General features: G+C 38.4%; 1 protein-coding gene across 14 annotated transcripts in view; it reads right to left on the reverse strand.

Annotated features, from left to right (window-relative positions):
* Window positions 1–22067, reverse strand: part of LOC126162801 (broad-complex core protein isoforms 1/2/3/4/5-like) — a 538471-nt gene that overhangs the window by 341850 nt on the left and 174554 nt on the right. The window contains exon 6 of one of the 14 annotated variants that reach the window (XM_049919530.1): window positions 10808–11831. The exons of 11 other annotated variants lie outside the window; for them this stretch is intronic. In XM_049919530.1, the coding sequence (XP_049775487.1) occupies window positions 11548–11831 (284 nt within the window). In that variant the 3' untranslated portion in view covers window positions 10808–11547. Of the gene's footprint in view, window positions 1–10807; window positions 11832–17615; window positions 18510–20508; window positions 21248–22067 lie in introns of those variants that run through there. 2 more of the 14 variants (XM_049919535.1, XM_049919539.1) reach the window with 2 other exon arrangements.

Raw genomic sequence — 22067 nt, forward strand, 5'->3', positions numbered from 1 at the left:
GGAAGACATGTTATAGTTATAGCTCACCCTAAATCCGTACGGCAAATTCCTTACACATCAATATCAATGTCAATCAAAATAGTGTCTGTCTTTAAAAATGGAAATCATATTGCTTCTCATGCTATCAGTTACATTTGCATGGCTGACACCCTCCCCCCCCCCTCCCCCCCCCCCCAAAAAGTAAAGTGAGGTTGTACAATGGTTAAAGTGCTTACTCCTATTGAGGAAAAGTGGGTTCAAATTCTTAGTCTGCCATTCTGATTTTGAAAAGAACAAAAGATGATTTCTTTGTTCATCCCTGTCCAATTCAACATAGAATGAGGACTGGGTTTTAACATCCCATTGATTTACGAGGTCATTACAGATTGAACACAAGCTCAAAATGGATCAGGATGAGGGTGGAAGCTGAGCATACTATAAAGCTAATGAATGAAAGCTGGGAGATACTTCCTTCACACAGTCTTAAATGCCATGAGCTACAGCAGTGGATATCTTGGTTGCTAAAAAACATTTTGTTGATCTCAAGTCTCTTTCCTGGTATTATTACTGCGTCTGGGGTCTGCATATGATTGGCTCTAGACCATCCTACCACATTCAACAGAAAGAGGAGACTCTTATGTGGCAAATTAGATAAAGAACTAAGGAAAAGGCTTGGCAAATGTTTTGTCTGGAGTGCGGTACTATATGGAGCAGAAACATGAACGCTGAGACGAGAGGATGAAAAAAGTTAGAAGCATTTGAGATGTGGATGTGGAGGAGAATGGAGAGAATAAGCTGGATGGAAAGAGCGAGTAATGAAAGAGTACTGGAAAGGGTTGGTGAGAGAAGATGTCTGCTGAAGGTTGTAAGAGAAAGGAAAAAGAACTGGTTGGGACAATCATTGAGAAGGGAGGGCTTGCTAGCAGATGCTTTGGAAGGATTGATTTGTGGGTGAAGACTGAGACAAAGAGGGAGATACAAGACGATAGACAACATAAAGAGAAGAGGAAATTATGCAGACCTGAAGAGGATGGCAGAAGACCGGACAGCCTGGAGAACTACCATGTGAAAACCTGCCTTTTGGCAAAACACTGATGATGATGATGATGATGATGATGATGATGATGATGATGATACCATCCTAGACATTGCAATTACTATTGTTCATTACACTATACTAGCAAAGAACATTACAAAATACTGGATGTCGGAGGGAGCAAATTCCACAAAACTGACAGAGTATCATGTTAATAATAATGTTGATACTGTTTCAAACATATTATGAGTTTCAGAAGGTTGCTCTCACACTATATCCCCTTGTAGGGTGCAACAAGATTCAGGATGTTGCAGTTCAGCCTGAGTTCAAGTCACAAATATACATATTGGGAATTTGAAACATTCAAAGATTGGGTAACATCTTGAATTTTAGTTGACACTACTGCTGAACGATAATTATCTTATTGCAAAACTATGGTTACATCATCAAATGTTAAAAATAACAGTTTTGGGGACTACAGACAAAGCCAGCCGCGGTGGTCTAGCGGTTCTAGGAGCTCAGTCCGGAACCGCATGACTGCTACGGTCGCAGGTTCGAATCCTGCCTCGGGCATGGATGTCTGTGATGTCCTTAGGTTAGTTAGGTTTAAGTAGTTCTAAGTTCTAGGGGATTGATGACCGCAGTTGTTAAGTCCCATAGTGCTCAGAGCCATTTGAACTACAGACAAATGATAAATCTACGATCTATAACACTGATTCTTCATAAAACAATGGCTACCTTATGCTTTGGATTGCTCATAGGGGCAAGTTGACGAGCATGAATTAGTGTCATCCATTAGACATGTCATCAATTACAACTAGAAATCACTATTTCTTTTTCTTCTTTTAATAAGTAAGCAAATCTGTTTTTACTCAAAGACAATTAACAATCTATCCAAACTGTTTGTGTGTATGAAACTTCCTGGCAGATTAAAACTGTGTGCCCGACCGAGACTCGAACTCGGGACCTTTGCCTTTCGCGGGCAAGTGCTCTACCAACTGAGCTACCGAAGCACGACTCACGCCCGGTACCCACAGCTTTACTTCTGCCAGTACCTCGTCTCCTACCTTCCAAACTTTACAGAAGCTCTCCTGCGAACCTTGGTAGAGCACTTGCCCGCGAAAGGCAAAGGTCCCGAGTTCGAGTCTCGGTCGGGCACACAGTTTTAATCTGCCAGGAAATTTCATATCAGCGCACACTCCGCTGCAGAGTGAAAATCTCATTCTGGAAACATCCCCCAGGCTGTGGCTAAGCCATGTCTCCGCAATATCCTTTCTTTCAGGAGTGCTATTTCTGCAAGGTTCGCAGGAGAGCTTCTGTAAAGTTTGGAAGGTAGGAGACGAGGTACTGGCAGAAGTAAAGCTGTGGGTACCGGGCGTGCGTCGTGCTTCGGTAGCTCATTTGGTAGAGCACTTGCCCGTGAAAGGCAAAGGTCCCGAGTTCGAGTCTCGGTTGGGCACACAGTTTTAATCTGCCAGGGAGTTTCATATCAGCGCACACTCCGCTGCAGAGTGAAAATCTCATTCTGTTTGTGTGTATGTGTAGCACATTCAAAGAAAGAGGAGGAAGAAAGGAAAACAGAAAATTATTTGCACTGATGAATAATAAAAGTTTGGTACTAAAACTATTATTATTGTCACTGTTTATAACAGAACTGATGTAGCAAGATGAAGACCACATGCTATTTGTAGATATTAACATAAGATTCATATCAACAATTTAGGAAAACACTAAAAGCATAAATCATCATATTATTGCAGGAAACATTCCAAGTCCCACACAGAATTAAGTGCAGCAATGTACTGCCACCAGGTGACTTGTTAAATACAGAAAATGCTATATATGATTTCAATGGTCAAATATTAAATGCTCTGAATATCCGAACATCATCCAATGGGATTTTTTGTGACCTTTCAGAGGCTGTTGACTGTTTGAATCATGAAATTCTTCTGGATAAGCTTAAGTATTGCGGTACGAGTGAGTCAGTGCACAAATGGTTTAATTCATATTTAACTGGAAGAATGTAGAAGGTCAAAATGAACAGCACAGGTAGTCTGCAAAAATCAGCCAAGTCCTATAACCAAGGAGGTATCAAGAACAGTGTCCCAAAGAGTACAGTCTTGGGTCCCCTATTGTTCTTAATACACATTAATGACTCACCACTCTATGTTCATGAAGGTGCAAAGCTAGTTCCTTCTGCTGATGATACATGTATAATAACCACATTCAATAAACAAGAATTAGCTGAGGTAACTGTAAATAGTGTCATTTTATAAAATTATTAAGTGGTTCTCTGCAAATGGACTTTCACTAAGTTTTGAGGAAACATAGTATATACAGTTCTGTACAGTAAATTGCATAATCTCCTCCTTAGCCCCACCATCCAGTAGCGTCTCCCATCATGTGCTGCTGTCCGCAGTGTGGCCTCAGCAACCAGAGACTGCAGTCATCTGAATGTGAGATGCGTTTGTGTGTTTATCTGTGTGTTCTATCTGCGATGAGGGCCTTGTTGGCTAAAAGCTCAATTTTCTGACAGTCTTTTTGTTGTGCCTATCTGCAAATCAGCATCTCTGCTACATAGTGAGTAGCAACTATCCTTTTCATAATATATCACATGTATGGTAGCAGAGAAACAGTAAAAAGACTAGTAAGGATTGTGCATATCTGCATCATAGTTGATTTTATAACTTTTTTCTCTATCTGACCACGATGCCACATATTCAAAACATCATCAGTTTGAAATATACTGTAAAGGAACCTCTCCAGACTAATAATTATCAGCCTCTTTTATTGACCCAGTTAGGTGTACCCATTCTTAAAAAGATTTTTCTTGAGAAATTCCAGTCATCCTTCACTCACAAACATCACACAAAAAAAAGTTCTTCTAATAGCTACTAATATCATCCATAAAGAATACGAAAAACTGCAATACTCTGTAATCAGGTAAAGTAACTGTCGCAACAGACAATATTCTGAAGTTTGCATATTCAGAATATCAATACAGGATGCAGAAATCTGCTCAGCTGCATACAAAAATTACTCCTCTTTCCAGCTCAGCTGAAAAGAGCATAATGGGGACAACTATGCACTACCCATATCATGGTGAGTAGTATGGTGAAGGAGGTAGGCTGCATTTGACTAGCATAATGTTACCGACACGAAGAATGGAACTGATATTTTGTTTTCCTTACACTAATGATTGCTACTAAAAAAAAGCTGATGAATGCTTAAGTGTTTCATGTAATGGAAGCTGAAAATGCTTTTATAAATTGTTATACATGTGTAATATAATATATTTGCTATTATGTTAGTATCAGTTCACACAAAAATAAAAAATAGAACAGTCCAGAAATAAGGTCCACAGCATTTGACTGCAAGGAATGGTCGCTGGTTATGTGTTACACTATTTTCACAATGTTTCCTAATTTGCTCCCATTGAGGACTGTGGAGGCAGAAAACAAAGGAAATATCTTTAGGTACAATACAGACCCAAGGTGAAGCACATAACCCTTTACTTTATAAAAGATAAAGACATTAAAAGGCGTAACAACAACTTTTCTAAGCATCTCTAGGCAGAGTTTGCTATTCTTCCCTACAGGACACAGCTGAGAAGTACAATTTAAACTGTTTTAATCTCACACAAGAAAATCTTTGTGATTTTTATAATTTTTTATACCTTGTCAGACTATAGTACCTAAACTGTAATTCTGAACATAGAGCAAATTGTTGGAGCATACTGCTTTGCTATTGTATACACTAGAATTAGGTAACCATACCTTTGCTCTACATATCACATGTGGTCGTAACCTGAAACTAGTCCAGTCTATGATTTTTTTATTCTTTGTATTAAGCCAGCTAAACAAAAAATAGTTTTAGTGAAATAAAAGGTGCCTTACTGTGTATCCACATTAAACTAAATCTTAAATGGCACAAAATTCATATCCTTTCACTCTCATCAGCAGTAGAACAGGATAGTAACAAATCCTCTATACTGATTAAATAAAAGTTCTAAGTACAATAAAGTTCTCAGGATGAACATCATGTATTAAATGTGAACAGTTTGCCAACATACTGCGTAAATTTAGAAATACCTTCTCTTCTTAAAGAGTAAGTACCTTCCACACAGATTTTAATAACCCAAAAACATGCATTCAAAAGCTGTTATACCAAAAGATAATTTGAAGTTAAGTTTCTTGGTGACTAATAAAATAACTGATGATAGCATTTAAGTTGAATACATCAAATTTCAATTGGTATTTGACATTTCTATTCACGTGTATGTATATTAAACCAGGGACTTAGAAATGATGGAGGGGCTTCGTCCCGCCATAGCACTCAGTGGTTCAAAACACAACAGGCCACAGCAGTCCACCCACCCCACACCGCCGAACCCAGGGTGCGGTTCAGACCCCAGTGGAGACAACAACCCCAAATCTGTATGAATATTATCAGTTCTGATGGCAAGCCATTATTAAGCAAAGGATGGAAAGTGTCTATGTAAAGAATACAAACTTGAGGACAATTATATAAAAGGAGAAGAGGATGTGGGTTAAAGTGAGAAGGGAGATATATACTGTGAGAGGAATTTAGACAGAACACTGAAAAGCTTACTGGAAACAAGGCCTCTGGAATAGATGACATCCCCGAGAATTACCAAGGTCCTTGGGAGAGTCAGCCATGACAGAAAATTATTCCACCAGGTGTGCAAAATATATGAGACAAGTGAAATACCCTGAGACTCCCAAAAGAATGTAGTAATTCCATTTCCAAACAAGGTAGGTGGTGGTATGTGTGATTAGTACTGAAATATCAGTTTAATAAATCACGACTGCAAAATATTGACATGAATTATTTACAGAAGATAGGAAAAACTGGTAGAAGCTGATCTCAGCGAAGATCAGTTTGAATTTCGGGAAATATAGGAACATTTATTCTAGAAAATAGGTTGTAGAAAGGCAAACTCAAATTTACAGGATTTGTGATTTAGAGAAAGCTTTTGACAATGTCGACTGTGCTATACACTCTGAAATTCTGAAGATAGCAGGGATAAAATACAGGGAGTGAAAGATTATTTACAACTTGTACAGAAATAGAGAGCAGTTATAAGAGTCGAAGGACATGAAGAGAAGCCGTAGTTGAGAATGGAGTGAGACAGGAAGCAGCCTATCCTCAATGTTATTCAGTCTGTACACTGAGCAGGCAGGAAAGGAAACCAAGGAGAAATCTGGAAATGGAATTAAAAGTTCAAGGAGAAGAAATAAAAAAATTAAGGTTTACCAATGACAGTCTAATTCTGTTGAGAACGGCAAAAGATTTGGACAAACAGTTTAATGGAATAGATAATGTCTGACAGTCTAATTCTGTTGAGAACGGCAAAAGATTTGGACAAACAGTTTAATGGAATAGATAATGTCTTCAAAAGAGATTATAAGATGAACATCAACAAAAGTAAAGTAAGGGTTATGGAGTATAATCAAAATTAAAACAGGTGATGCTGAGGGATTTGGATTAGGAAGCAAAAACAAAAGTCATGGATGAGTTTTGGTATTTGGGCAATAAAACAACTGATGATTCATTCTGAGGTTGAAGCACACTGTTGTGTTCTTTTTGCTTAAAAATAAATTTATGTTTTGGATAGGGTTCCACCTTAAGCAATCGTTTTTCTCATTTTTATCTAGACATGTTTCACTCAAGTTTTCTTAGAAACTGAAATTTCTGTCATACAGGTAGTAAAAAGCAATTTTTCTGTTGTATGATTGAAAGAAAATAAAAAACCCCTCACTTATGATGCTATAACTTTGGAGAAATAAATCTGGGCACAAGAAAGAGAACGTTGGGTTAACTTAAGGCAGAATTCGATTCAAAGATAAACAACTGATGACATTACAAATGTTGTAGCAAAGTTCTTGTAGAATGTAAATACTCACAGAAAAGCAGAAGTGTTGAGTTTTCGATAGGCACACACAAAAGAAGGAAAACTTACTAGCTTTGGAAGTTATTCCTTGATGATCTACAGTAAACAGGCACATAAACACTCTCACAAAAATGCACACACGTGCCTATGCGGTGCCAGCTGGACTGACAATGCCAATGCTTCTTTGCAGCAGGTGGGCTGATTGTGGTGGAGGTGGTGCCGTATGGGGTGGGCAAAGGAAGAGGGAAGCAGAAGGCAAGGACAGGTTCTGGCAGGTGAGTTGCTAGTGGCTCGGAAGGAGGCCGAATTGCTGGCTAGCAACGTGGAGGGAGGGGTGGCAGGTATAGTTGTAGCAGCCATTAGGAAGTGGCACATACTAAAGGTGACATGAGGACATGAATTGGCAGGGGTTATAGGATGGAGGAAGGGGAACTGTTGGGTGGAAGGTGTGGGGACAGCGGGTTACCTGAGATTGAGGCCGGGACGATTAGACGATCGGAGGACGTGTTATGAGGATAACTCCCATCTGCATAGTTCAGAGAAGTTGGTGAGGGAGAGGAGGATCAAGAAGGCACAGGCTGTGAAGTAGCCAATGAAATTGAGAATGTTGTGCTCAGCTGTATGTTGTGCTGTCAGGTGGTCAACTTTGTTCTTGACAACAGTTTGGTGGTGGCCATTCATCCTGGTGGACAGCTGGCTGGTAGTCATACCAACACAAAAGGCTGTGCAGTGTTTGCAGCACAGATGCTATATGACATCGCTGCTTTCACTTGTGATCCAGCCCTTGATGGGGTAGGGTAAGCCTGTGAAAAGACTAGAGCAGGAGGTCTTGGGTGAATTAACTGAGCTGGTCTTGCACAGAGATATGATCTCTGTGGCAAGGGGCTGAGAGTGGGAGACACACAGGGATGTTGTGTAGGTTGGGTGGACAATGGAGCAACACATTAGGAGGGGTGCAAAGGATCTTGGGTAAGATGTCCTTAATTTTAGAGCAGGAAAAGGGTAATCAAAGCCCTGGTGAAGGATACGGTTCAGCTGTTCCACTCCAGGGTGATATTGAGGGTGACGAGGAGGATCGGGGGCACTGCTTTGTGGTTAGTTCTTGGGGGTTGTGGGAAGATTGGGGGGGGGGGGGGGTCAGAATATGGCGTGGGAAAAATGTTTGTGGATTTGGTTTGGGGGATACTGCCTGTCTATGAAGGCCTTCGGCGGACTGGGAAAGGGAGTTCTCGTCACTATGGATACATCGTCCATGGGTGGCTAGGCTGTATGGGAGGGAGTTTTTGGTATGAAAGGGATGGCAGCTGTTGAAATGCAAGTACTGTTGGAGGTTAGTGGATTTAATGTGAACAGAGGTGGGATGGAGCCTTTAGCAAGGTGGAGGTCCATGATCAGGAAAGTGGCACGTTTGGTAAAGGACGACCAGGTGAAACGAATGGGGGAAAAGATGTTGAAGATGTGAAGGAATGTGAACAGGATGCCCTGGCCCTGAGTCCAAATCATTAAGATATCATCAATGAACTTGAAAAAGATTATCGGTTGGAAGTTTTGGAAAACTATGAAGGTTTCCTGTAGACTGCGCATGAACCTGTTGGCATAGGAGGGCACCATGTGCGTGCCCTTAGTTGTGCTGTGGATTTGTTTGTAAACCTTCCCTTCAAATGAAAAATTGTTGTGGGTCACAATAAAATTGATAATATGTATAAGGAATGAGTTGGTGGATCCGGAGTCTGAAGGACATCAGGAGAGGTCATGTTTGATAGTGGCAAGGCAATGAGCATGAGGGATATTGGTGTATAGTGAGGTGGCATCAACAGTGACAAGTAGGGATCTGGGAGGTAAAAGTGTGGGGATGGTGGAAAGTTGGTGAAGGAAGCAGACAGTATCTTTGTTGTGGGAGGCTAGGTTTTGGGCAACTGGTTAGAGGTGTTGGCCAACAAGAGCTGATGATGGACAATGTGGACAGGATATAAAATGCAGACTGGCAATAGCAAGTAAAGCATTTCTGAAAAAGTGAAATCTATTAACATCAAATATAAACTTAAGCATCAGGAACATTTTTCTGAAGGTATTTGTCTACTGTGTAGCCTTGTAAGAAGTAAAACATGAATCACAATCAATCCAGATAAGAAGAGAATAGAAGTTGTTGAAATATGCAGCTACAGAAGACTTCTGAAGATTAGATGAGTACACCAAATAGCAGATGAAAAGGCACTGAATCAAATTGGTTGAAAAAGAAATTTGTCGCGAACTTTACTGGAGAGAAAATAAATAAATAAATAAAGGGACAGACTGAGAGGATTTATAATGGAAGGAAGTGTGGGGGTAAAAGTTGTAGGAGACCAAGGACCAAATATAGTAAGCAGGTTCAACTGGATATAAATTGTAATAGTTATACATATATGAAGGGGCTTGCACAGAATAGACTACCAAGGAGAGCTGCATCAAACCATTCCTTGGACAGAAGACCACAATAATGACAAAACTGCATCACATCACAAAATTAATCACCACATCCATGATTGACAAGTACGTTAACAATATTACAATATTTGAGGCAGAAAACCGAATCAAGGTTAAGAGAAGCAAAAATGAAGAGCCAGACTTCAGGCTTCTCATTTTTAAAATCTCAAAGATGTGCTTCTCTATCAGCCACGATATAGTTGCTCCTGTTCCAGCAATTGACAAGTTGATCCGTGTATTCTGTTTTAATCAATATTAGCAAAAAATAAAATTTTGTGCCCACAAGAAGTATAAAGAAAGCTCAGCTTAGTTTCTTTGCCAGCTTCGACTTGAGTTTATTATCCATCTACATACACTCCAATCAAAATTACTTTGTGATTGACGTTTCAGGGAGTCGAGTAAAAGGAGTCAGCTGCCATCCAATTGCATGAGGGCAGCTAAGAAAGTAACCATCATTCTAGCATGGTAATAGTAATTGTGGGTGGAGTGCTGCCTTTGTCACATCTGTATGTTGTCTGATTCAGTATGTGTCCAGCTGTGAAAGTATGAATCTTGTTTTTTTCATGAATTCGCTTGTTATAACCTCAAAACACATGAGCTGTAATTAAAAAAAAAATCCCATGAAAGTTGATGTGCAAGCAGTAATGAGAGTTCTTTTGACAAAAAATGATTCAGGGGCAGACTTTAAATCAATAATTCTGTATTGAGTATTGTGTAGGATCCAAATGTTGTGAGTGAAAGTGTTGTGTGGCAATGGGTCTCATTTTTTAATAATGGTTTAGCAAACATTCATAATGAAGGCAGGAACAATAGGCCTTCTGATTTTGAAGCAATTAAAACGGAACGATTTTGGTCCTGGCCCATACAGCCCAGACTTGACACCAAACATTTTTCAACTCTTCACTCACATGAAGAAGTGCCTTACTTGGCAGCAATTCAATGATGATGATGAACATCAAAATGCCTTGAAAGACTGGCTATGCACAAAGACAGCAGAACTTTATGAAGAAGGAATTCGTAAATTACGGTATGACAAAATGCTTAAATTTAAATGGTGACTATGTTGAAAAATAGCAAAGAACTGGTTTCAAGATTTACATAAGAATCTTTTTCTATGAAGTTTCTGTATGTACAGCCAAAAGGAGGTTACTTTCCAAATGGTCCTCATAGTTCTTTCTCAAGTGCCATATGCCTACTGCATTGCCTGTTTTTTAGATTACATGCAGAGCCTTGTGAAGCATTGTTGGCTGCATACCACTAATACTGTCCTCTATCACTGCATATGTCAATCACAATGTGCTTTTATTCAGAATATAACTAACAATTTTCAATCCATTACATAATTATTTTTTGCCCACCAATCAAACCTCCATGGACAATAAAAAATCTGTCATAAGACAGAGGGCACCAAATCCACATAACGTGCACATACTGTTTGTTACTTTCTGCACAGTGTACAGCACTGACTTGCTCTACCCTAATGTTCAAATAAGAAAAGCAATGAATTGGTATACTCAAATAAAATATTAGAAATATTCAACCATGAAACTGGGCGTCACTAAAGCATTGATTATCTTATATTTACGAGTACAAAAATTAGCTGTCTATCACATGTTTTTGCAGCAACAGAAACATTCCAACGGAGGTATTCATATAATTGAGGGAATACTTACCACACAGGCAATTTATGTAAATAATTATGAAAAAATCTGCTGAGCTTCATCTTTAACAGGAATGAAGTGTTGAAGCAAGTCATAGGCACACTAGATGTGTATTGGATCTTATCATTGGTGTTTCAAACGGAAGCACATTGTTTCTTAAACATTTCACACAATAACAATAAAACTGTCTTGCCAAAGTTCTTTCTATGATTATAATTTTTTTACATGTAGCTACAAGAGCAAATGAAATGTTAATAATTAACACACCAGTAAATATTTTCTGGAACATGTTTGAAGTTCTTTGATGTACAAATATTTCCACCAACTGACTATTGTAAACACAATGACTGAGACATGTGTAACAGTTCTCCAAGTCCTTTACATGTTAACTGAGTCACATTTTGGATAATTCATACACTTCTAAGTTTCTTCATGCAAAGATACTCCACTTCAAATGTTTCAATTCAGCTTCCATCATGAAAAAATTGCATGTTTCAGTCACTGTTAGATCTTTCTGACCAGCCTGTTGGAAAAGTACTATGTGCCTTGGCAAGATGTATCTTCAAAGTGTGTATACGACCGAACACTCTGCCACAGATGAAGCATTTTGTTTGCCCCCTGTGGGTGCTCATGTGATGGTACAGGGATCCTGGGTTTTTGAATGTCTTCTTGCAGCATGGACACTCAACAAATGGTGGTCTCTTGACTGACATGGGACTGCGGATGAGGAACCCACGCTCCCAGTAGGTTGGATAAAGCGTCTCTGCTGTTGCACCAGCTAGACCAAAATACTCCACATTACTACAGCACACATAAACATCTGCTAAGGATCACATGCAGCCCAAAATATTGGCCGGAAAGAAAGTCGCAAGTCAATTAGAATCTGATTTTACTCAAATGTAGTGTTTTGTGAGGTTACAAGTAATGGTTAGGTAAACTTGTTACTATTATACATTTGTTCAGAAACTTTGTACATCTGATAATGAATTATCACCTGTGTACATCATGTAAGACACCTAAGGATTTGACATTAAATACAACTTCCATTTCTACACTTAAGCTATTTTTTCACAAATCTCACAGAAAGTAAACCAAACGATAGGTTATACTCTGCCACAGAACCATTACACTACAAAAAATGGAATGTACATAATCATGTATCAAGGGGTGCAATGCAACTGTACTATAGAATGAAAAAGAAGGGCAGCATAAAGCAACATCTAACAAAAATGTGTCACTGTCACCAAGGGATTGGTGGTGAAGAGGGACCAATAACTGAATAAGTTAAGACACATTTGCAAAACACAAATTGCACTCCTACACTGAAACATTGCAATACTTTCTTTCCGACCAGACTAAACAAATATTCAAGAAATGATTTTTACCACCCGATTTTCTTTACATTCTGTACATCGACTGCTCATCTTCTGCATTATATCACCCCTGAAGAAAACTGCAGACCTCCTAAAGAAAATCATTATGTTCATTCACCAACTGGGATAAGCATCTGCTACATAGTGAAATGTCTTATTTACTTGGCTCCTAGATGGCATGAATGCACCAAATAAGTCTGAATTTTAAAAACCCCAGCAAATCCCAGGATGCTACTTAGGAGATTGTGGAATCATTTACACAAATTCCACTCTCATTTCTCTTTTACATCTGAATTATGAAGACACAAGAGCCAAAACAGGTTCTGACACCTTACCTCACCCACAATGTAACATTATTACACAAGCACAGAAGGAAAGCAACATCAAATTATGATAGTATAGAGGGTGATCAACAGGACACGTATCAGTGCCCAAAATATCAAATGATTCTTCCTTGAAATGATGGAAGAGGAGGACTAGTGCACTATTCCAATGAAAAAGATTTCATTTCTCAGTATTAGTGTCAGTAATTTAATCTGTCCAAGTATTTTATAATGATACTGGATCCGTCAACTAAAATGCAAGTCAGGTATTACTATAATAATAATAATAATAATAATTCTCCATGTTTCAATTGCCTGGTCACTGAATTCACTTCAGCAACCTGCTAGTCCCTAACCTACCTCAAGTATCTAGCAGGGAAAGGGATCTACAGTTTAACATGGAATCCAAACCACATGTCAGTACTGGCAAATATTCACATCATTGAGATGTGAATTCTAAGCTAAAGGTACCCCGGCGGGAGGGGAGGGGGGGGAGATATTTATTTATTTTTGTTGAGGGGGGAGGGGGGGGGGAGAATGGTTTGATCACGATTTGATACCATGACCTTTCAGATTCCAGGCTCACAATTTACCAGAAGACAAACAGGCCCACGTCATGCATACAGACACTTGAATATACATATGTGTTTAATGAGGAGAGGGCAGAGCAGATGCAAGCTGTGACATGAAAGTCTTCAGTTTTTATTCATCTGCATTGTTGCTGAACTGTTTGAATTTCTTATTTCTGCAGGTACATCTAAATACTAAGGCATTTCACAGTTTCATTTTCTATTTTCATCTTTATAGCATGTAGATTAAAAAGTGGTTGTTTCGTTTCTGAAGGCTGCATCTGAAAATCTTCGAAGTGTTAAAGAAAAGTGTCTTCTAAATGTACTCTGAAACACAAATGATACTGTTTGCAGTATTTTGTGTACGTTTCCCACAAATAATAACAGTTCCAAGGGCACATTAATAACAAGCACAGTACAATGGAGGCCGAGTGGTTCCTACAATATGTATGTTGTTTCTATTTTTACACTGTTGTTGCTATTCCAGGTTGAACCACTAAAATATTCACACACACACACACACACACACACACACACACACACACACACACACAAAGAAAAAAAAATCACAACACGAATGAAGAGTTGTGCGACATAAACAAAAGTTGGTAGGTGTGCTAAGAGGATGCAAATCAGGTTTGCGTTAAATACACACTGTAACAGTCTTCAGCTTGAGATTGGAAGTAGTGAGTTGATGCAGGTCAAGAATATCTTTAAGGTGACAAAGAAGCCATTATCATCACCTCACAGAGCTTGAATGAGGTCTTCTAATTAGGGCTACAAGAAACTGGATGTTCCTTCTATGATGGAGAAAGACTTGGCAGGAATGTAGCCGCTGTATTTGATTGCCTGGCAGTGCTGGTCACGAGAATGTATGGTCGCAAGAAGACCAGGTTCTGGACAGCCATTTGGCACTACCGAGAGGGTAGACCATTGTGTTTGGCGTATGGCTCTGGTGCATTGTACTACACCTGCAGCAGCAATCTGGGCAGCAGTTGGCATCATGACGACACAAAAAACTGTTACAAATTGGTTACTTGAAGGACAGCCCTGTAGCATGCTTTCCACTGACGCCTACCGACGTTTGGAACTTCAGTGGTGTCAAATGAGAGCTCATTGGAGAGTAGGCTGGAGGCTTGTTGTTTGTTCTGACAAAAGCTGGTTCTGCCTCAGGCCTGTGACAGCCATGTGTAGATTACAAGGGGGCCAGTTGAGGGCCTGTAACTAACCTGTCTGCGTACTAGACACACTGGACCTACACCTAGAGTTATGGTCTGAGGTACGATTTCGTATGACGGCAGAAGCACTGTCATCATCATGCCATGCACCACGACTGCAAATCTGTATGTCAATCTAGTGATTCAAGCTGTTGTGCCGCCATTCATGAACAGCATTCCATGGGGTGTTTTCCAACAGGATAGCACTCACCCACATACTGCTACTGTAACTCAACATGCTCTACAGAGTGACAACATGCTGCCTTGGCCTGCACAATCATCAGATCTGTCTCCAATCAAGCACATATGGGACATCAACAGACAACAATTCCAGCATCTATCACAACTAGCATTAACTGTCCCTGTGCTGACTATCCATGTGCAACAGGCATGGAACTCCATCTGGCACTGTACAACACAATGCATGCATGTTTACACACATGCATTCAACCCTCTGGTGGTCGCACTATTTACTTATGTACCAGCATTTCATAATTGCAATGTCTTGTTTCATGCTTACATTAACTTGGGATCTTGTAATGTTGATCACTTAAATATCTTACCTAGACAGAAGTATTCCCAATTTCATTACTCTACAATTAATTATTTTTTGGCATTGCAATTTTTTTCTTGTCAGTGTACTATATGAGGTTAGCAGAAATTAGTTATGCCAATTTAACTTTATTTCTATTGCATTCATTCACTTTGTCATACACCCATCATGTGGAACAAGTCCAGTTAACTAACATAGTAACTGCAGTAGCAAACACTGCTGGCTATTTCCATGAAGTGCAATGTACAAATGACCATGTTCTTCCATAAAAAGCAATTAATTTCCAACTGATAAACCATAAGTGGTCACTCAAGTAAACGTTTACAGTTCTTTGTTTTTTTACAGACACTATTAACACAAAAGATCCATGAAGAACTGCACAGAGATTTGTGAATATAAATGTAAGTTATAAATAAAAGCTTGGGCCCAAACAGACATCATAAATATATAACTGGAATGTAAGATCATCTACTGTCCAATTTCACTGATTAGTTTAGCCTTGTGTAGATCACAATATCCCTCTTCGAACGATAAAATTGAGATCTACTGCCCTTTTCCCAGAATCTATACCCTATAATTTTATTACTAATTGCTGCAAGACATTTTCTGTCAGTGTGACTCAATGTGGCTTCACTTCTCTTTATTTTTCAGGTTCTAGAAGTCATTCTGCAACTAAAACTTCTGCATGAACACCTTTAACTCATATTGATTTGTTTTGTGGACGAGCCTTCTTTCTTTTCCCTTCTTTTCAATTTCTTAAATATTATTGTACTGAGCTGGAACTACTTATTAACATTAATATTTTCAATTTACGATTGCCTCAAAGATGGTGTCAGCTCATGGAAGGTTCATGTAAGTAGCTGAAGCACAACAACACTGTTAACATTAAATTATTTAAGAATTTACTATCGGTGACTGAAATTTTACTTATAACACAGTTTTTCAGGTTTTCATTCTATAGTTTACAATTAACATTCTCATTTAATTAGGCAGACTTGTCTGTTGAGTAGTATCTAAGATTCCTGACAAGAACTAAAGGAAAAAGGAAGGAAGATTAGGGTATAACATCCCATCGGTAATGAGTTCATCAGAGATGAAGCACAAATATAATTGTTGAAACGATGCTGACAGAAATTGGCTATGCCATTTCAAAGGAATAATCCCAGCATTTGTCTGAAGCGATTTAGGGAAATAACATAAAACCTAAATCTGGATGGCCGGCCACTGATTTGAGCCATAATTCTCCCAAATGCTAACCAATGTACCATCTCCCTCACTCAGCCAACAATTGACGTGTTCTTTCACAACAGAAATTCATAAATACAAGTGCATTAAAAGGAAAAGCAACCTTGGAAAGCCAATAGAAACATTACACAAACCACTGTTGGATCAGGTAAATTAAATCTAAATGCAAAAAAGTTACCACTACATCTACATACCCACAACGGTTAGATAATATGACCAAATAAAAATAAAAAAATAAAATAAAAAAAATTATTTGGAACTTCACCACCCTTTGACAACATAATGACGATAACCACACAGATTGATGCAAGTTATCTGATAGCCAGTACTATACACAATGTGTCGCCCAACAATGAGGCATTTCTCTTAAAACAGAGATATGCTATATACAGCATGGCTAAAAGACTGAAAATTACACACATTACATAGTTACAGCACTGCATAACTGTTCTCATTTCCAATAACTGTTCATACGAAAATAAAAACAAAGTCTTAAAAGGAATTTTCGCTGCCCTTTCTATCAGATCAGAACTTGACACATAATAAGTAACAGTATGCTGAAGGTGAATTCACACTGGAATGACTTTTCTCCCTCCAAAATATACATCAGCCCATTATGTGATGGGATGAACAAAGCAAGGAACAGAAAGAAATACACTTACCCATGTGTAATTTTCCATGTAGATCACTTATTTTTCAAATATTAAGAATACCTTCCCTTTAATTTCATGTCCATCAGGCATAGGAAAGAAAAAAGAAAAGAGGGAGCCCACCACTGCAAATATCAGGGTAGAAATCTATCACACTGAAAAAATTGTGTGCATGACAATTAACAGATAACATTGGTAGTCATCCCCGCAACGAAGAAGCAGCATTTGTGTACCACTTGATTCACTCAAAATTAAGGAATCGAAGTCTAAATGTCTATGTTCGTGAACAAGGGCTGCCATCTGCTTTTTAACAAGCTAAAAAGTGAGCAACTACCAGGTATAATATAGCAACATTAATAGACAAAGTGTACTAACATGCTAATAATTATAGCTGTATTATATAGTTTCCACGTCCTTTTATTTGAAGTAAAGAACAAAGTGTCTAGAAACCCTAATACTAGAGCAGTAGCGTTTTCACGTCTAAACTGTAATGTTCTATATTTACTTTTTAATTTATGGTAATTCTTGAAATACTTTCTAGGACAGTAAGTATGCATTCTTCAAAATTTAGTTTGACTTTTTAACAATTTTTCTGCGGCTCACCAAAGTAATTAAAATGAAATTGTCACTGATACTCTTGACATCGTACTTTATTTTACAATTCAGTTACATATAACTGTAATTTTTCTTCTGTTTAGCAATAAAAACTGGGAAATAACAATCTGAGGACTATTCTTAAACATGGTAAAAAACTGTCACATGGGGGGGGAAAGAAAGCACAAGCAAAAGCGGCTATGTGAATGCACAGAAAAGTTTTCTTTTGTTTACAATGTAGAATTTCATGCTAAAGAAAATTTAGAATACTAATACAGTAAAGAAATAGCAAACGAGTAATTATTTTCAGTCACAAAGAACGCAATAAAACTTTTTTTTTCCATTCTCCTGTAAAATCAGCTTCAAATCACATGGCCCATTTTGCAGGCACTACATGTTTAAATGAAATGTACAAAACACTTGTCAATATAACAATTAACAGCCTATGAAAATTGAACAGTCACATAAAAATAAATACTAAATAAATAACTGTCAAAATTGGCAACACCACTAAATGTGTACTCCTTTCTGGTTGTTCATATTCTTTCAAGAGGCTGAAATTACTATTCAACTATCTATAGTTAGCCTCTTTTCTACCGTTACTAAAAGAAAACAATCAGTCACAAACAGTGTAAGTGAATATGATTAGCAACATGCAGAGCATCACTAAAGTTCAAAGCTTCAGTCTGTTGTTATATTATGGATGAGGTGCATATGGATCTTGAGGTAGTATGTCCTACTAAACACTTTTTGGCAAATAGGGCACAGGGTGTGACCACGATGGAGCCGGCGGTGCATCGAGAGGGATCCAGAGTGCTTGAACACCTTCCCGCAGATGTTACATGTAAACCTGGGTGGTATGTTACCCTTACCCTGTTTACTTACTGCATCCGGAATTCCCCAGCAGCCTAGCGACAGGCGCTGGGGAGAGTCTGGAGAAAAGAAGATCACATTTCAGATTATATAAATACCAATATGGCTCTCACATCTTTTAAGCTGGACCTCTCTCTACAGAGCACTGTATAAAGAATAAAGTGTTGCTGCCCAACCGAACTACAAAAAGTATTTCTGTAAACCTATTAATTATTTGCATATTTAGTGAGAGGCAAGTTTCTTGTAATTATTGTTTGGAACCCCTGTAGGTACAATGGCTACAAAAATAACATTTATTTTCTACTTTAGTCTCTCTTAATCAGAAGTCCAGTATATCTTTTGACAGTCATGTCACCATCATGTGGTGAAATTCATTACTCATATTGTGGGCTACAATTGTGCTATGCTAATGTGATATATTTTTGGCAGATGTGATGAGAAAACTGAAACATTAACATATTATATACACATTTTATGCATGATGACTTGGGAACACTGCAGGTGTTATTGGAAAAAACTGCAACCATTCATATTTTTTAAAGACTAAGTTATTTCTCAGCAACTATTGGGTTGGTGTATAAGTTCCTAGTGTTTTTCCATAAGTTTAAAACACATGGCAGATACACATAACAGCAATTTCAATCTTCAATAAAACACTCTCCTTCACTAATTACAACAGTCTGCCAATGCTGGGGTAACTTTTCGATTCTGCAACTGCAGAAATCACATGGTTTTGAGGTGAAGAACTCATGGAGCCATGTTTGAATCACATTTTTATCCAGAAAGGAAGCTCCTTGAGTGTTCAAGAGAAAGCAGAAAAGGTGAAAATCTGAGGGCACAAGAACAAGAGGGTGAAAATGACTTTCCAACCCCACTCTTACGTAGTGCTGTTTGTCAGCCTAACAGAATGGAGGTGGTCATTACCCTGCAATAGCTTTAGGCAGCCTTCCTGGTCATTGTTCTTGGATTGTGTCTGCAAAATGTCTCAGTTGTTGACACTAAATGTGAGCAGTGATGACTACACCTCTGGAAAGCAATTCGTACTACGCCATACCGTCACTGTTCTACCAGATGCACAACATTAGCTTTTGTGGATGTGCGCATATCTGTGTCTGGGAAATTACTGCTTTGTTTTGAAACAACCATTCTTTTCTTTTCCTTATATTAGCATAAAGACGTCATCTCTCATCACCAGTAACAGTACAGGATAGGAATGGCTGGTGTTGCCCACGAGCCAATAGATGATGACCAAGCAGAGACGTAAATAAGGCCAACTCTCTGATTTTTTGTTGTTTTGGCTTAGAGCATGCAGTACCCACACACCACTCACCCAACTTTTGAACCTTCCCCATTGCATGAAAATGTCGCATGATGTTGGAATGAGCACAGTTCATCATATTTGTCAGTTCTCAAGTACAATGACATGGATCACTGTGGATTGATCATCATCAAATCCCAAAGGTCGTCCTGAACATGGAGAGTCATTAATGTCAAAACCGATCCTCCTTGAAACGAGAAAACCATTTTCTTGCCGTGCTCTGTCCAATGGCATAACGCTTTCACCCCTCTACCACTGAAGTCAAACAGAGAAATATGTATGAAATGTTCAGATTTCTCCACTTGGCACTCCATTTTCTAGCATCCGCAACTCCACTCACTATTTCCAAAGACAAAATGACAATATGTAAACTCAAGTAGCAAATGACAATCGATAAATAAACCCACAGCAACCGGAGCACCAACATGCAAACCAAAAACCTACTAACTTATGCACCAACCTAATAATTACAGGTCAAAACAATATAACTGCAGTTAATGTTAATGTCTCAATAGTGCATGAAAACACACAACCTGGTTGTCTCATCACCAACTCCCAAACAGATTCCACGCTAGCACACTACAAATGAAATCCACAATGTAAATAGTGATGGCACGAGTATCAATGCATGCACTGGATTTTAGATAAGGAGTAAATGAAACAGAAAATCAATGTTGTTTGCAATTCATCACTGGTGAAGCGCTCCTTTCTTCTTTTTTTCCCACAATATACTGTGATAACTTCTGCAGCTGTTGCTCAGTTAAAGGTATTGTTACTCTCATCACATTGTTATTTCTGCTTTACTTTTCTTAGTAAGCAGAAATATGCGTATCACATTTAAGCAAAGAAAGCATTCACCTGAAGATATGGATACAGGGCTCCCTTATAAATTTATATAATTTTCTGACTTTCCAGTTTCAAATTGCTGCCACCAGTATTTTATGAGATACTCAACTTGTTACAATCATCAATGAAATGGGTGCCCAAGTGACATTAAACAACAAGCCATGAATAAAGGAGCAGTGCAGCACAGAGTTTCTGAAGCGTGAATTATATTATTCAAAACATTAACCAAGATAAACAAAAAATGTCACAATGAAGGATCACATACGAACACAAGTAACTATTGTTTTCTTGTAGTTTAAAATGCCAGTTTCACTACAGCGAAAAAATTAATCTGATCACTGAAATACAGAGATTACACATGTGATTACCACTTTTAAAGGAACATATTTCACTTAAGTTCACATGTCTAGTAGGATGACAATTCATGGACAGCATACATGTGAACTTTTAGGTACTGTGTTCTACTGAACACTTTGTGACAAATGGGGCACAAAGTGTGGCCTCGATGGAGCTGACGGTGCATAGAAAGAGATGTAGAGTGCTTGAATGACTTCCCGCAGATGTCACATCTGAATCTCGGCTGTGTGTAAGGTTTGCCCTTCATACTTTCATCATCTGGAATTCCCCAGCATCCTATCGAAAAGAAGACCGTTTCAGAATACACAAGTATGATATGTAGTCAAAATATGCTAAACAAAACCTCAATACAAAACTGAACAGTCCAAAATGAAAATTAACTTGTAGTGGTCAGAAGGGGGAGCACCCATTTACTGAATGCTGAAACAAGGAAAAATGGAGTAAAGAGTAGATACTCAAATTTGAATCTCACTTTCAGAATTTTGAGCAGTTCCTTTTGCATGGGAAAATTGTGTTATAGGTAATGTGAAATCATAAAAGTACAATTTACAGGCACTGAAGAAAAAGAAATCGCACAGAATTATGCACCAGAAGACAGACAGCTTAGATTTAGTGGGCACTGTGGACTACCACACAGTTGAGAATGAAATTCAGAAGTACAAACAACAAACCGAAGTTCAAAAGAAATCACAGGGTCCAGATACAGACTACAGATAAAAAATAACAAAACTTGAGAAACTGACTCAAGATGATGGTTTGGATGTAGCCAGCAGGTGATGGGAAGGAAATTTAAATAAACAAAATGTAAATTATCAAAAGAGGACACACACAGATGGACTGAAAGACAGACACGGTAATCAAACACTATCAGGAAGACATGATAAACTCTAGAGCAAAATCAAAATGAAGAAATTGAGAGGACAGTAGTACAAAGTCGATGGTGAAAGCCAATTATGTTTGGTAGACCATCTCTTTACCTGTGGTACCACATTGTGGAGTTGTTACTAACTGTCTAGTGTACCTCAGTTACACGGTTTAATATTATAGTACCCCTATTTATGTTTTCATACACAACTGGTACTAACTATTTCTCAAT

Source organism: Schistocerca cancellata, chromosome 2, assembly GCF_023864275.1.
Source record: "Schistocerca cancellata isolate TAMUIC-IGC-003103 chromosome 2, iqSchCanc2.1, whole genome shotgun sequence".
Taxonomy (NCBI): domain Eukaryota; kingdom Metazoa; phylum Arthropoda; class Insecta; order Orthoptera; family Acrididae; genus Schistocerca; species Schistocerca cancellata.